Here is a 17,050-nt window from a genome sequence, read left to right on the forward strand (position 1 = left end):
GTTTGGTTATCCCTCTCTCTCATGCCCCCATCACTGTATTATCCAGCAGCCGCTGTCGTGTCCCTTCGCTGGATGTCCTGAGTTGCTGGGTCTCTGCAGTTCCTAGCAGACAGGGATCTACTCTGCAGATGAGCGCTCCCTGCTCCCCTCCTTAGGCAGGCTTGGCTGAGAGGTGATGGAATAAATGTAATGATGGACTGAACGCACCACCACACCCCAGCTCTAGAGAGGGCCAGGCAGAGGAAGGAGGAGAGTGGTGTGGGAAGGAAGTGGTGGCCAAAGCTGGCCAATGGAGAGAAGCCGGAGAGAATGTTTGGTGTTTGGAGGCGGGACAGAAGGAAGCAGGGATGGGGGGCTGTTCCCTGGGGCTGGGGCCATGTCAGGGGAATGGGGCTGAGCAGAGGAGGGGACTGGTGGGCAGAGGGGTTCAGCCAGGATCTCTGAGGAAGCTGAGTCAGGAACTCTGGGTGGAGAATTGGTTCTGGTCATGGGAGGGGGAATCTCAAAGAACAGAGACTGAGAGTTTCCGTGAGTTGGAGGGTTGTAAAAGGGGAGGGAGAAGATTAAGGGCTGGGGGGGGTTGTTTGAGGGTCTGGGCTGTGTGAGGCAGAGGGAAGGAGACACTCAGGGACTAGAGTAAGAACATTCAGTGCGTGGAGGATGTGGCAGAGTTTGGAGTCGAAGGGTGTGAATCTTCTCTCCCTAAAACCAGACATACTCCAGTATAACACCATGGACTTACCATGATACGAGTGACAGGGGAATCAGCCCCATTGACTCAAGTGCGGTTACTCCTGATTTACACTAGGGTGAGTGAGAGGGAAATCAGTTGACTGCAGTGGAGCATTTCTAACTTTTCTTATAGTTGGTTCATTTTGGTGCTGATTTATTGTGCACAGCTAGAGATCAAACCTGGGCTCAGATCCTCACACTAGGGTCTCCAAAGCTCAAGGGCCACCCAGCAGAGTGCAGTCCACACACTGGGCCTCAGGGGGAAATAAAGTGACAATGTTATTAGCCACAGTGTTTAGTTCTCAGTTAGGTGTGTCAGCCTTTGCAGTGCTTGGAGTCGCGCCAAATGGATTGCACTGTGCATGTGCATGGCGAGAGGAGGAGCTGGGTGAAAGCTGTTTCTGACTCGCAGCCCCATAGCTGCTGAAAGAAGAATGTTCTGGCCAACAAACCTAGGCCATGTGACTTAAAATCTAACCCTGGGCAGAAATCTGTGACTAAAAACAGGAGGCATCTGCCTCTGTTGAAGGGTTTCTAATCTTGGGGAACTGTCACTTTAGCACAGCCGAATATTGAGAGGGTGCTGACACTATTTTTGGAATGAAAATACATAACCCATGCACATGCTCCCTGCGGGGGGGATGATTGGGGGCAGAAGAGTTAGTGGGAAAGGAAGAGAGGAGTTTTGGGGGCAGTGAGAGGAGGGGTGATTATGGCAAGGAGGATGAATGAGGAGGGTGGATAGGAGATGAGTTGGGGGTCAGGAGACAGTTTGGGGGTTAGGAGATTGGGAGGATAACATGAGGGTGAGTGACAGCAGCCTTGGGGAAATGGGGAAAGGAGCACCTGATATCCCCACATTCCCCTCCCATGTCTATACCAATATCTGGGGGTTCCCAGATATGGGGGTCCAATGCTCACTGCTCCCCTCACATAATCTTGGGATCATGTGTGCTGGGTCTAGGGAAGCGCTGCCCCTTGGGGTGTGAAGCTGAGAAGAGGCACATGTGGAGCATCCACCAACAACACTGTGAAGACCCTGCTCGCACTGGGGTGCTGGTACAAGTGGAGCAGTTCACACCTCTTGAAGCGATTGTTTCAGGCTGCACCGTCTCCTGGAGTGGTTCTCACTCAGCTCAGAATAGCTCATTAAGATAAATAGGCCACTTCACTGGCAGACAGATGTGTCTGGCTTTGTGCTGCACTTATGGAGAGGTTCTGGAGGTGGATGTGAGAGGAGCCCAGACAGGCACAGAACACAGCTCCTGTCCAGAAATAAAATAAAGTAAAGTAATGGAGATATACCTATCTCCTAGAACTGGAAAGGACCCGGAAGAGTCAAGGAGTCCAACCCCCTGCCTTCACTAGCAGGACCAAACACTGATTTTGCTCCATATGCTTAAGTGTCCCCCTCAAGGATTGAAATCATAACCTGGGGCTTAGCAGGCCAATGCTCAAACCATTGAGCTATCCCTCCCCCCCATGGTGGCTCTGAAAAGATCCTTTTGCATCTTTCGTCATCCTTATGTACTGCTATCTACAGCCACCACAAGGACCACTTACTCCTACCAACATTTTTTCTTTCTCTTCAACCAGCTAGGAAATTAAATAGCCAAAAACTTCATTGAAACAGAGTTAAGGTCTCCCAGTGAGAGCTCATGCCTGTCCAGAAGGTCCAATTCAGCAAAACTCAAACTTCTGAAAACTAGGACATGCAGAATTAAAGTAAATGCTCACATAACCTTAACTCTGCCCCCTTTGGGCTATGCCCCACAATACCCACACTCCCACTCTGCCTTGTCACTGAGATAGACAGATGTTACCTGTGGTTGCCCTACGCTCAAACACTGGGCCTGCTGTCCCACAGAATGCCACATTGGTACAATATAACTACATCCCCTTTTACAGCCCCTTCATACTTGCACACAGAAGACCACCTAAACCTCTACTTCCCCCTACCCTCATTAAACCCACAGCCTGCTCTCATATCCCCCCTCACCGATGAGAAGATGACCCCAGGGCCCTGCTACTGACATGACCTACACAATTCTGTATTGAATTGATGCAGACAGGTCCCTCAAGGGACATGTGTACCTCTTCCCTTTGGTCACACACATGGGGTGTGGGGGTGAGACCAGATCTACCCATATCACAAACACAAGTCTATGGTGCTCCTCAACTAATCCCCAGAGCTCCTCATATCACAAACACACCACTCTTCTCCCTCCACCATTCAAGTCAGCTACCTCTAACACAAGGAATGCAGCTGGAGTTTAATGCAGAGAAATCCATGGGGCTATTATCAGCTCCTGGGGGCAGAATTAAGGTTGTATGAGCTTGTATCTTAACTCTCTATTTCTTGGCTTTCCAAAGTTTAAATTTTGCTGTACAATACAATATTCTGGGAAGGGTCTGAACTATCACTGGGCAACCTTAACTCTGTGTTAACAAAGTGTTGTTGTTGTTTTGCCATTTATACCTAGATTGATCAATCAATTCTTCTCTGATTTGCACTCGTGTAAACCTAGAGTAACTCCACTGACTTCAGTGAATTTAGTCTGGATTATTACCACTGTAAACGCAGCATTTTGTATAAAAAAGATTGCACATCACCTTCCCATGGAGACAATAATGTCATCATTTGATTATATCTATAAGGAAACACAGAATGAAACCGTGGTAATGGGAGAAATCTGGAAATTTTATTTTTGGTGAATAACCTCCATCCAGTTAGTTTCTTTAAGGCACCTTTGATCTCCTTGTTCCTCATACTGTAGATGATCGGATTCATCAGAGGAGGCACCATGGAATAAAGCACACCCACCACAAGATCCAGACCTGATGGAGAGCGGGAATTGGGCTTCACGTAAGCAAAAACAGCATTGCAAAATAACAAGGAGACCACAATGAAGTGAGGAAGGCAGATGGAAAAGGCTTTATGCTGACCCTCCTCAGAGGGAATTCTCAGCACTGTTTTGAAGATCTGAACCTATAACAAAATTATAAAACCAAAGCAGCTTAAGCCAAAGAATATGTTAAAGGAAATAACCACAGTGTCACCAAGGTACAGGTCAGAGCAGGCCAGCTTGAGTATTTGGGAGATTTCACCGTAGAACTGAGCCGTCATGTTGCCTCCACAGAAGGTTGTTGCAAATGTGTTCCCAATGTGCAGATTAGATAGGAGAATTGCAGTGATCCAGGCACTGGCTGCCATTTGGACACAAGCTCTCCTGTTGATTATAATCTCATAGTGCAGTGGTTGGCAGATGGCGACATATCGGTCATACACCATGATGGTGAGAAAAGCATAGTCAACCACAGTGAAGAAGATGAAGAGAAAGACTTTGGTAACACATCCCGCATAAGAAATTGACCTGGTGTTTAACAGGGAGTTGGCCACGGACTTGGGGACAGTGAGGGAGATGGATCCGAGGTCTAAGATGGACAGATTCTTCAGGAAGAAGTACATGGGGGTGTGAAGGTGATGGTCAAGCACTGCAAGGAGGATAACAAGGAAATTCCCTGTGAGGGCTACCAGGTAAATCCCTAGAACCAGGATAAAGTGTAAAATATGCAGCCCCCAAACATTGGAAAATCCCAGAAGAAAGAACTCAGTCATGGTGGTTCGGTTGGACATTTTCTTTCTCAGCACATTATGTGCTGTCTGGGGAGGGGGAAGGACAAGGGTAATGTCAGGAGAGAGCGTTCCTCAGCTCTAACAATCACACCGGTAGTGAACTGCATTGTGACACCAGTGTAAATTGACACAGCTTGCTTACAGTCGAGCAGTGTCCATTTCTACCATCTGAGGATCTGGCCCCAGATGCGGCTTGATAAAATGCCATGTAAATATGGAACCAATTACAATGGAAACACTACAGTCTTAGGAATGACAGTCCTCCTATTGCGACAATGGAGAGATATTTTATGAGAGGAGCGTGAGGCTAAATCTACATTATGAACCGGGGGACTGATTCCCAGCTTGGGTCCATGTCCTTGAGATGGCTTGGTGATAGCTAGCGGAAGTATAAATCCTATATAGCCATGGTAGCATGGGCAGCCATGCTGAGTAGGTGGCCCTGAGGTTGAGACAAGCTTGTATGTGGCATGACGAAGCTATGGTGCCGCCCATGCTACTGCGGCTGCACTGTGATACCTACTCATCCATCTAGCACAAGCGCATGCACGTGAGCTGGGGAATCACAGCCCTAGCTTGTAATGTAGATGTAGCCTAAAATAATCTGTCTTGTTTAGCCGAGCAAATGTTGGCTGAGAGGGGATGTGGTCGTTCTCTATAAAGAGATCAGGGGGATAAACACCAGGGAGGGAGAAGAGCTATTGATGCTAAAGGACAATGCTGGCACAGGAACTAATGCAGATAAGCTGGCCATGAGTAAATTTAGGCTGGAGATGTGAAGAAGGTTTGTCCCAGCAGAAGAGGGCTGAACCAGGGCTGATATTTATTCCTTTAAAAAAACCAAACCAAAACAAAACAAAAACTTTAGATACTACTTCTCAAAAGAAAATTCAAAGAAGACTCCTAACCATAGACAATACTATCTTATACATAGGCATGGCAGTATATTTATATCCACGTAAAATTTTGACTGATAATATTGATGTTTATAATTAAGCATTTTTTATTTTTATCAGTTTAAATTTTCACAGTTGCAGAAAATTATGGAGAGGTCACACAATAATTATTTAATGATAGTTCATGTTGAGTTTCAAAAAGTTAAAACTTGAGAACTGTGAAAGCACAACGTTTCAACATGACGTGAAAATTTTCAAAGTCAATAACCTTAAATCAAACACTCATAAGTTCTCAAGCAGCATTTTTCTTACTTTGCCTCACTGGAAATGTTGATTGTTGAAGGAAATATGTTTTCGCTGGTTTGTGTGTGTATGGTGAAATCAACATTTGCCAATATTTACTGATAACAATCTGATTCTTCCAAGACTATTTATAGAGGTAGCAATGGAAAGAGCATGGCATAGGCAAGAAAAGACCATAACAGTAAACTATTAGTTTAGTTTTCCTAAAAGATTAAAGCTGTTGTATGCATTGTGCATAATCCTCATTCAAATGTTGCACGTGAACAAGAAATAATAACCAGAGTGTTTTTTAAAAAAACTCTTGAAGTCCTTGAGCTATAATGTCCTCTCCATTCTACCAGATTTATGCCACTGTGACTCCACTGATTTCAGTGGGTTTACACCACTGCAAAACTGGTACAATGAGGTGGACAGTTTTTATTCTGTCTTTATTCAGGCAAAACTCATAGTGGAGGAAATTCTGATCTCAGGAATGAAGCCAAAATAACTCCAATGATTTCAGCTTTACTCTGGTGTCACTGAAATCCCAGTCTGGCCCAACCAGAGTCTTGCTTGATTAAACACCTATAACTAACTCAAAATCTGGCTCCTAAATAGGCTTGTTCCGCAATTTATAACTATAGATCAATACATCAGCTGCATATATTCCAAACCCAGTTGTCTTCTCTCACATACCTGGGAGAAAGGCAAAAATGCTACCCGGGAATAGGGACCTGAAGCCAATACACAACAGGCATCCGACCTCAAAGCACCTCAAAGGTAGTAAGAAAAATAAGCTACCACACTGCTTTGGCCTCGTTCTAGGAGAAGGCAGGCCCTGTGCAGATTTTGCACAGCTGCCACTTTTTCATCAAAGTTAGGTAGTAATAATAATATTGGGTATGTTCCAAAGGCAATATAAATAAATAATCTCATGTAGGAGAAATTACAGCAGCCCTACACATTCCTTAAATGTCACAGTGATGGATTTACATAGTTCAGACAGAAGGTTTAAGACAGTGAGGCAACAGATTATATATGGGAATAAAGAGATATATCATGCAAATGCCTCAGCACCAAGAAGCCAGCAGATTTCCGGTGGGTTCCCATGTTTCCATTTCAGTGCTGGGGAGCTGCTTGTGGGAAAGGGTTGTAGACAGCCCCCCCCCCACTCCACTCCATGCATTGCCAATTCTCAGTTCATATTCCCAAGTGTGGGAACTGATGCCTTGGCCCTCAAAGTGTTTTGTTCTCATTGCCAAACTCAGATCTGGTTCCTTGTTTGTAACATCACTATACACAGTACACCATCTAAACTGGGACATAAAGGTGTTGTGTTTGTGTGTGAGAGCTTGCGTGCAATAATTGTTTTTGTGCTGGGGGAAAGAGTGTGTTTGGTGCATTTACAGTGGTGTGTTAGAGTGAGTGTTTGCTTGTTGGATAATACATGTGTGCCTGCATGTGTGAAGAGTGAGTGAGTATCATTGTGTGTGTGTGTGCATCAGTGTATGGAAGATACTGCATGGATGTTTGTGTGAGTTTGATCTTCCTCCTTCTTTATTGCTCCTAATCTAGCACATCAAATTCTCCATGATATGCGGGAAGCAAAATCCAAATAGAGCTGGGCGAATAATAGATTTTTCATTTCACTGGCAATTTTGAAAAATCAGAAAAAAATAATTTTGGGTCAAACTGAAAATGGTATTTTCCAAACTTCAGGTGAATCAAAAATTCAAAACCATTTTTGTTTCAGGTTTCATTTTGACAAAATCTAAACATTTTCTCTCAATGTTGACCATATTGTGAAGTAAAATTAAGGAAAAATTTTAAATGAAAAGTTGTTTTGTCCTGGTCAATCAGAATGTTTCATTCCAAAAAGGACAATTGTTTTACACTTCAACTGACAATGCCATTTTTTTAACCTCTGATCAGTGCAAATTTTAAGAATGGGCTTAATTCTTCTCTCACACTGGTATAAATCCATTGAATCTACTTTAGCATCAGTGGATTTACTGCAAATTTACATCAGTCTAAACTAGGAGCTGAACGTTTCTCTGGTGGCTTGATCAACATGCCCAGGTTTTTTTAACTGTTTATTTAGGAAGTTTTAACAAGTTTACAAATCCTTGCCGTGTAACTATCAGAAACAAAACAATCATTACAAGAGCGAACTTTGGTTAATAGAGACATCAGACAGGAATATAGCCACCAGATCTTTCTATTTAACAGGCTTTTACCATAGTGCAGAGTGAGAATCATTACAACTGCTATGTCATTTCTGGTGATTTTATTAAAGTGAGTGACATTTCTGTATTCACATATTAACAGATCAGGTATGTCTATCAAATGTTCATATGCAAAGAATTGGACAGGTGTGCTTTCTTTTTGTTTTGTTTTGGGGATTTTTGTTTTGTTTTGTTTTTGTTTTTGTTTTTGCAGGAGAATATACTTTGAGCACTGAATAAGAGGAAACCAATTATCTAAGTATCTATCTGTCCTCTGTCTATTTTACTAACTATGTAATTGTTGGGTTAATTTTTCCATAACCAACCTCCCATATTGTTTTGAACCATTCCTCAATGGTTGGACTATTTTCCCATTGAGAGGTTACTAATAGCTGAGCAGTTACTAGCAAGATCAGAGGTTAATTTTTCATTTCCTTTTGTGTGACCATTTCCACCAGGAAGCCCCAGGACGATCACCAGAAGGTTATTAGATCATAAATATCCAACAATTGGGTCATTTCTTTATGGATTGTGTCCAATACTCACTAGTGATTGGACATGTCCAACGCATCAAATCTCCTCTTTCACCACAATTTCTCTAACATTTATCCCCATTTAGTCCGTATATATATATATATACATCTCAGCCTCAATATAACGCTGTCCTCGGAGCTAAAAAATCTTACCGCGTTAAAGCTGAAACCGCATTATATTGAACTTGCTTTGATCCACCGGAGTGCACAGACCTTCCCCCCCTCCAGAGCACTGCTTTACCGCGTTATATACAAATTTGCGTTATATCGGGGTAGAGGTGTATATTTATACTTAACCTGGCTGTGTGAGGTACCATTCAAACAGTATTTTAAATAAATTTTCTTGTTTTGTGCTACAGACTGAGGTTGCTGGTCCTCTTTTCCAGATCAACCCCCATTCCTCTGCGTGCCTGTTTTTTTAACTGTTCCTCATAGGTCAGATTATCTAAACCTTTGATCATTTTTGCTGGTCTCCTCTGAACTCTCTCCAATCTGTCCACATCTTCCTTAAAGTGTGGCACCCAGAACTGGACACAGTACTCCAGCTGAGGCCTCACCAGTGCCAAGTAGAGTGGGACAATTACTTCCTATGCCTTACATACAACACTCTTTTTAATACATGCAAATACAAATGATATTTTCGCAACTACGTCACATTGTTGACTCATATTCAATTTGTTATCTACTCTATCCCTTAGATCCTTTTCAGTATGCCACCACCTAGCCAGTGATTCCCCATTTTGTAGTTCTACCTTTGATCTTTCCTTGGTAAGAGAAGAACCTTGCACTTGTCTTTATTGAATTTCCTCTTTTTTGATTTTAGACTAATACTCCAATTTGTCAAGGTCATTTTGAATTCTGATCCTGTCCTCCAAAGTGTTTGCAGCCCCTCCCAGATTGGTTTCATCTGCAAGATTTCTAAGCAAACTCTCTCTTCCGTTATCCAAGTTGTTAATAAAAATATTGAATGATGGCCTTAAAAATCCCTCCAGAAAAAAAATGCAGGTTTTTATTGTAAAACTATGGGTGGAGATTTTCAGCTAGGGGACTGGGATATCAAATTCCCATTAAAAGTAATAGGAATTTTGTTGGCCAAATATCTATTGACAACCTTGAAAATCCCATCACTGGTCATGTTGGCCCCTCCATGAACTCAAAATAGCCTACATCGCCAAGAGAGAGGTGGAGTTGTGCTACTCTGAGGTGTTGCCTAATTCAGCTAAAATCTCCTGGAATTGATTTTAATAGATCTAGTCAAAAACAGGGGAGAGGATCAGAATCCTTCTACACCATTATTTAAAGAAAAAATTATTTTTTTAATTCATAGAAATTTTGAATCTTTTAAAAAAATATCTACCATTTTGTGAGGTTTTGGGAGAAATTTTGTTCCTATTTTTGGTGGAGATCGAATTAGATTAATAGATTCCAAGGCCAGAAGGGACCATAGTGACTGTCTAGTCTGACCTCCTGTATAACCCATCCCATAGAACATCTGCAAAATAATACCGAGAGCAGATCATTTAGAAAAACATCCAATCTTGATTTGAAACTGTCAGTGATGAAATTGACAAAATAAGTAATTAATAATAAACTAAGAGAGATATTCAAAGAGGATTAATGGAGCTGGGCTCTTCTCTCCTGTCCAAAACCAATGGGATTTAGACACACAAATCCAGTAGGTTCCTTTGAATATTCCAGCCTATCTGGATAATGAGAACATGCAATTACTTTGTAGTAAATAAAACTGTATGAGGGGAAGAAACTCATCTTCTTCACGCAATAGACCATTCATAAGATGATGATGATGAGACTCCACCATGGGCAGGTTATTTGAGGACGGTCCTCTATAGGGCCTCTTAGACTTTCTTCTGAATCAGGTGGTACTGGCCGGACACATGACAAATTGAGGAAAGGAGTGGTGAAGGGCCTGAACAAAGCCAGAGGAATAGCTGGGATCAGATCTCAGGACACCATGGACCTTAGCTTTTAATCAATTAATTAATTAATTATCTGATACTTGAACCTAATATGAGAGGCCCATTATATTAGGTAAGACACAGTATCCGCCCCAAGGAACCTACAGTAGAAAAGACAGGCAAAAGGAGGAAGGGAAAAAACAGCCCTAGGGAATGACTTTCCCAAGGTAACACAGCAGGTCAGAGGCAGGAATAAGTCCTGTGTGCCCTTAGCTTTTGACTCGCAATCTTTCCTTTAGATCCTGCTGCCTCATTGTAATTGTGATTATTATTGTTTCTGAAAACTCTTCAGGGAAAAAGAGGGCAAGAAAAATTAATTGTTGCCTCTGGGCTGTTGAGGGCTCCAGAGAGTGAATCCAACAAGCCCAAAGAAAAGAGACATGGATAAATCACCTTCCTGAAGCACCAGCCTTTTTGACACATAGCTCATCTGCAGACAGCACAGATCTCAGTGCATTTCCAGCAGCTCAGCCTCAGTGTGGTGGAGGAACGGTCTCTCATAGTAAAGTGATAAGGCCATTAGATAGAGAGATTGACTGATATGGGGTGTGCATGGGGCTAGAGAGAGAGGAGTAACCATTTGCAGTGTGTAGCTGGAGGAGAAAAGACATCTCAGTCTGGGAGGATTCCACATAGACTAGCAGCGTAAGTTTGCTCTTGCAATTAAATATATTTGTGGGTTACACAGTGGCACTTTAAGGATGAAATTGTGAGTGACAATAGATTTTTTTATTCATAGTGTCACTCTTACATCAATTTGGGCATGGGAAACTGAGGCAGTCCAAAGCATTTACCTTAGAAAAGGGAGTGAGGGAATTGATCAAATTGACACACACATTTTTTTAGAATGGATGGAGGAGTTTACATTAAAATTGTCCAAAAATTGTGACAAACACTATCAGCTCATTGTTACTTTTCTCTCAGTATACATTAATTTGTTGTTATTGCTGTCTATCTGTCTATTTATACTTTTCTCTCTACATTAGTTTGTTTATACTTCTCTACGTGTTAGTTTGGATTTGTTCTGTGTTTCTCTCTCACTCTCTGTATCTGTTCTTTTCTTACTCGTGTCTCTTTGTTAGTTTGTTGTTAGATCTATCTATCTATCTAGCATCAGCTTATTTCTAGTTCTCAGTTTATTGTTTCTTCTGTCTATTAAATTGCTGCAAGGGCAGTTGAGTCAAGTGGGTTAGAGTAGTGGGGACTAGGAGCCAGGACTCCTGTGTTCTCTTCCCAGCTCTGGTGTTGGGGTCTAGTGGGTAAGAGTAGCGGGGACTGAGAGCCAGTCCTCCTGAGTTTTATATGTGGCTCTGGCAGGAAGTTCAGCCCAGAAATGGGCAATTCTATTTTGTCTCTCATAAGGACTGTGGGACAGGCACCCCTCATAGCTTGAAGCTGAGTGATTAGGGCACTCTGCTGGCTTGTGACAAACTCAGGTTCAATTCTTCCCTCTGACTGATGATGAGAAGGGGTTTGAATTCTCAATTTACAGGAGGGTGTCTGAGTCGCTAGGCTATGGACTGTTCTGAAATGAGACTGTCTCAGTCTCTCCTCTTCAAGCTGCTCCACGTTTTATCAATAATTAAATAGTCACTGCAGCAGGGACTTGAACTCTTCCAGACACCAGGTGAGTGACCCAAGTACCACACTGGAGAATCATTCTCACTTGCGTTCGTTAGCCCAATGACTCTCCATTGTCACTCACAACAGTCATTGCTGATGGCAATGGAGAGTCACTGGGACAGAGGCTGAGATACAGTCTGATGTAATGGTTAGAGGAGGGTACTGGGAGTCAAGACACGTCACCTGTGTTCCCAGCTCTGGGAGGGAGTTGAGTCCAGTGGGTTGAGCCAGAACTCCTGGCCTGTATTTCCAGCTCCGGGAGGGGTGTTGGATTTAGTGGGTTAGAGTAGAGGGTAAACTGGGAGTCAGGACTCCTGGGTTCTCTTCCAAGCTCTGGGAAGGAGGTTAGTTGAGTGGATAGAGAAGCTGGAGGGGAGCCGGAACATTTGTCTTTCGCAATGAGCATGGGAATCAAGCTAGAACCGTGGGAGGGGCCTCAGGACTCCTGAACTGCATTCCTGTCTAGAGTTTACTGTGTAATTATGGCTGGGTTTGGTCACCTCCATGTGAGATGCTCCTCCCATTTAGAGCAGTATAAATGTGGAATAATTCCATGGCATGCAGTGAATTTAACCCATATTTGCAGCAGTGGCCCTGACAGCAGAATCTGGCCAGCCAGAGCCCTGATTCCCCTCAGTAAACTGAGAATAGTAACATTTATACACCATTATCCAGAGTTCGCCCACCTCTGGGTGACAAAGGTATACAAATACCTCAAAACATTTGTTCCTAATTCTCCTCTCCGTCACCTTGGTGTAAATTCTGAGTAACTGCACTGGAGTCCATTGAGTTGATTCTATTTTCTCTCACCCCAGTGTAAATCAGGAGTAACTCCACTGGAGTCAGTGGGACTGTTTCCTCCATCTTCATTCCCATATTACACCAATCTTCACAAGCTAAGGGTCTGACTCAAGGAAATTAAGGTGGATGTCTCAAAAAGACAGGTATTTTACTGATCTAATCCTGGCCCTTGCTCTTTTCCCTCCCTCTGCAACCATCACACAATGTCCTGAGAAAGAAAATGTCCAACCGAACCACTGTGACCGAGTTCCTTCTCCTGGGATTCTCTAACGTTTGGGAGCTGCAGATTTTGCACTTTGTGGGGTTTCTAGTGATTTATCTGGCAGCCCTAATGGGGAATTTTCTTATCTTCATGACCATAACCTTCGACTACCGCCTTCACACCCCCATGTACTTCTTCCTGCTGAATCTGTCCATCGTAGACCTTGGCTCCATCTCTGTCACTGTCCCGAAATCCATGGCCAACTCCCTCATGAACACCAGGACCATTTCCTATGCTGGATGTGTTGCCCAAGTCTTTTTCCTCCTCTTCTTTTTGGGAGCGTATTTTTCCCTTCTCACTTTCATGGCATATGACCGATATGTCGCCATCTGCCAACCACTGCACTATGATGCAATGATGAACAGCAGAGCTTGTGTCCAAATGGCAGCCGGTGCCTGGATAAGTGGAATTCTCTACTCTATGCTACACACCGGGAACATATTTGCATTGACCTTCTGTGGAGGCAACCTGGTGGATCAGTTCTTCTGTGAGATCCTCCAGCTACTCAAGCTTGCCTGCTCCAACACATATCTTAGTGAAGTTCGGGTTCTTGTCTTTAGTGCGTGTTTAGTCTTAGGCTGCTTTATTTTTATCATTGTGTCGTATATTCAGATCTTCAAAGCAGTGCTCAGAATCCCCTCTGAACAGGGCCGGCATAAAGCCTTCTCCACCTGCCTTCCTCACCTCATTGTGGTCTCCTTGTTTGTTTGCACTGGAGGCTTTGCTTACCTGAAACCTGCCTCCAACTCTCCATCTCCTCTAGATCTTATGGTGACAGTTCTCTATTCCGTATTTACACCAATAATGAATCCAATTATCTACAGCGTGAGGAACAAAGAGATCAAAGCTGCCTTGAGGAGACTTAGCGGGTGTAGGTAAATCACCAATAGTTTTTTTCTCTAATTAAAGTTTGCTCACATAGTATCTGTTCATTAATGTCAGTTGTTTCTATGACCACACAGCTTGCACACAAGCACGTCTGATTTTTGCACCAATGCAAATCCAGATTAACTCCATTGATGTCACTGCCACTGTGGTGATTTACACCAGTAGAAAATCTGGTCCAGATGTGGAGTTAAATAAGTGTGAATTGTGTGTGCGAATCAGACTTTCATTCTGTGCCAAACAATACTCATTGCACAGCTTCGCCACTACCACCTGTTCTGTGGCCACTGAAAATAATGATGGGAGTTGTCTTTCTTGTGTGTATAAATTAGGAGTGGTTTAATTGGAACCAGTGGAGTCAGACTGGTGTAAGACTGGCATAGATGAGAAGACATTTGGGGTAGATCAGTGTAGTTCCATTGACTTTGGTGGCACAAAAGCAATTTGCAGAATCTGTGGATCTGACCTACTGCCTCCAGTGGAACTGTATATCCATTGCCACCAGCTGTTGACTGGGCCCATTGTCTTATAAATCATCATTCGTGGCCTAACCACTAGAGGGAGGCAAGGAGCCAGACTGTGTTAGTCTGGCTCACGTGTACATTCGGATGTGAGAGAGATGGAGAGACTGGCTAGAAATTACTGGGAGGTTTCTAACCACCAGTGGGGGAAGATTCTGGAGCAGGAGTTATGGGGGTCCAATGACTGAAATTGTTTGAAGAGAGAGCTGGACACATGTCTGAGTGGGATTGTATGATGGGTCTGCTTGTGATGGTAGGAGGCCAGCCTCAACAGCCCTGGGGTTCAGTTGTGGCAAATGTCTTATGGTCCTAAAAGCTCATGCTTCAGGGTTTCATCTGGCCACTGGCAGATGTCAGGAAGGGATTCCTTTGCCCCAACCAGTGTATTCTGGGAGGGCTTTTTTTTTAATCTCTGAAGCATCGGGGCAGCCCTAGCTGGAGATAGGCCAATGGGTGTGATGTGCCAGGGCTCTGAGGTGTCATTGAGGCATTCTCTCACTCTGAGCTTGGCTGGCTTGGTCTTGCCCACATGCTGTAACTGATCGCCATGTGGGTGTCAGGAAGGAATTTCCTCCCCAGTCAGATTGGCAGGGACCTTGCGGGAGGTGGGGTCCGCATTCCACTCCAGCGTGTGGTGTGGGTCACTTGTCAGGATTTTCTGGGTCTATCTCAATCATTTCCCTGCCACTGCGGGGGCTTTGGGCACTGGTGCCCCTTGGTTTCTCCTATTGTCTGCCGGTGGCACAGAACTGTCTAGTCTCCTGAGAGCTGTGACACTTTGGTCTAATTTCAGTGGTTGGGTTTGGTCTGTGGATGCCGGGTGGTGTTGGCATAGAGCAGGTCAGTCTGGATGATCTGGTTGTTCCTTCTGGCCTTGAACTCTATGACTCTGTGAATTTATGGATGTTCATGGATTGGGAAAAGAAGAAGGGGCCACACAGAGAATAAACTCCAGTAGAGTCCATAGCATTGCATTAGTATATCTGTCTGTGTCACCCTGTCCTCCTGGCTGAGGGAGGTGACTCTAGCTCAAATGAAGCCTTTGACTCCTGCAGCTGTGCAGTGTTGCTGTATAAACTGCACCCATGGGCAGTGCATGTTATGAGGCCCCTCTGTGCCCCAGCTAGAGGATAGGAGGCTGTAAGGCAGCCTGGGTGTTCAGCTCAAGCTGTAGACACTTGTACTTTGGGCCCTAGATGTCTCTGGTTGAGTCCCCCGGGTGCCAGCCTAGATTAGATGGTGACCCTCTCATATGCACAAGTAACCTGAGAACTTCAGGGGACCGTATTCCTGCACTAATCAGAAGCTGATGTTGCCTACCAAGCTACGGGAGTGAGACCTAAGAGGGGAGGGACTCCCTAGTGAGAGAAGGGGAAGGTTTTTTTCCGGATCATCTCAGCCATACCCATTACTAGTCTCTCTGTACCCTGGAGACTGAAGATGCATGGCATGGGCAGGGGTGCGTGTGTTCCTCTCAGCTCAGGTTAGTAGAGCTGGTCAAAGTAACTTGTCATTGGGAAATGGCTTCCTCAACTTGTTTGTGACAGATGCTGCTATATTTATAGCTGAATTAAACAATCTGCCAATGGCTTGGAAAAATCTTGCCCCCATCTTCCCTCGACTTGGTTGGCCATTGACACATTCCCAGAATAGCAGACATTCTGGTATTTCTGGGAAAGCTGAGGCCACACCCCTGCTTGCGGGTCCCCATGAGCCAGTGTGACCTTGCATGCAACTCTCATCTGTGATACTGGACAAAACCACATCTGGTTTTTTCTCAGTGTCAGACAGGGGACTAGCCACACAAAATGGGGATTATCCAGATTAAAACCAAATGTATGGCCAGCTACCCCAACCCGACATGCTCTTCCCTACCAAACAGCTTCTGCACAGATTCCTAGATACCTTCTCTGCCAGGAATATGTTCCAGCAAACTGGATCTCCTGCATAAAGTTCCAGAGGCACTGGTGGTGGGTATATTGTCCAAGAGTGAACACCGTGGCTCCCTTCTGGAGTAGGGCCTAATGGAGTTAAAAGAGTCCTTGGGAACTTGCATTTAACTCCTCATGTCTCTTAGAAAATTGCAGCTCTAGTCTTAGACCAACCTCCTGTCCTCTCCCTAGACGTGACTTCTCTGGGTTAGGTGCCAGACACACTGCCTTGGAGGAGTGCACTTGCTTTATAGGTGAACAGAAGGATTTAGTTCTCGAGGGCTCTCAATTAAGGACCAAACTAGCAAGCAGGGCCGGCTCCAGACCCCAGCGTGCCAAGCGTGCGCTTGGGGCGGCATTTTGCCGGCAGGGCGGCAGGCGGCTCCGGCAGACCTTCCACAGTCATGCCTGCGGGAGGTCCACCGGAGGCGCGGGACTAGCGGACCTGCCGGCGAAATGCTTGATTCCTACAGCCGCCCCTGCTAGCAAGAGACTGAAAACAGGCTTTAGTTTAGAATTTTAAAGGTCCCTAGGAGATCGGGACCCTAGGTCTCATCAATGGAAATTTTTGCAGAATATTCATAGAATTTAAGGCCAGAAGGGACCATTAGCTCACCCAGTCTGAGTCTTCTGACCTCCTATAGATCACAGCCCATTTACCGCATCTTGAGCCCAATAACTTATGTTTGAGGAATGCAAGAGAGGGTTTGGAATCCACATCACTGGAGGGTTTTTTTGGAGAACAG

At 44.4% G+C, this 17,050-nt stretch overlaps 1 protein-coding gene across 1 annotated transcript; it reads left to right on the forward strand.

Annotated features, from left to right (window-relative positions):
- Window positions 1-13,270: 13,270 nt before the first annotated feature.
- Window positions 13,271-13,846, forward strand: LOC120383596 (putative olfactory receptor 14L1). The gene has a single exon (XM_039501752.1). The coding sequence runs from the start codon at window positions 13,271-13,273 to the stop codon at window positions 13,844-13,846; it is 576 nt and encodes a 191-aa protein (XP_039357686.1).
- Window positions 13,847-17,050: the final 3,204 nt, after the last annotated feature.

This window comes from Mauremys reevesii, linkage group 15 (assembly GCF_016161935.1).
Source record: "Mauremys reevesii isolate NIE-2019 linkage group 15, ASM1616193v1, whole genome shotgun sequence".
In the NCBI taxonomy this organism is placed as follows: Eukaryota; Metazoa; Chordata; order Testudines; family Geoemydidae; genus Mauremys; species Mauremys reevesii.

Excerpts from the sequence above, each read along its gene's own strand:
- LOC120383596 (XM_039501752.1), top strand. The coding sequence starts at position 13,271 with ATGGCATATGACCGATATGTCGCCATCTGCCAACCACTGCACTATGAT.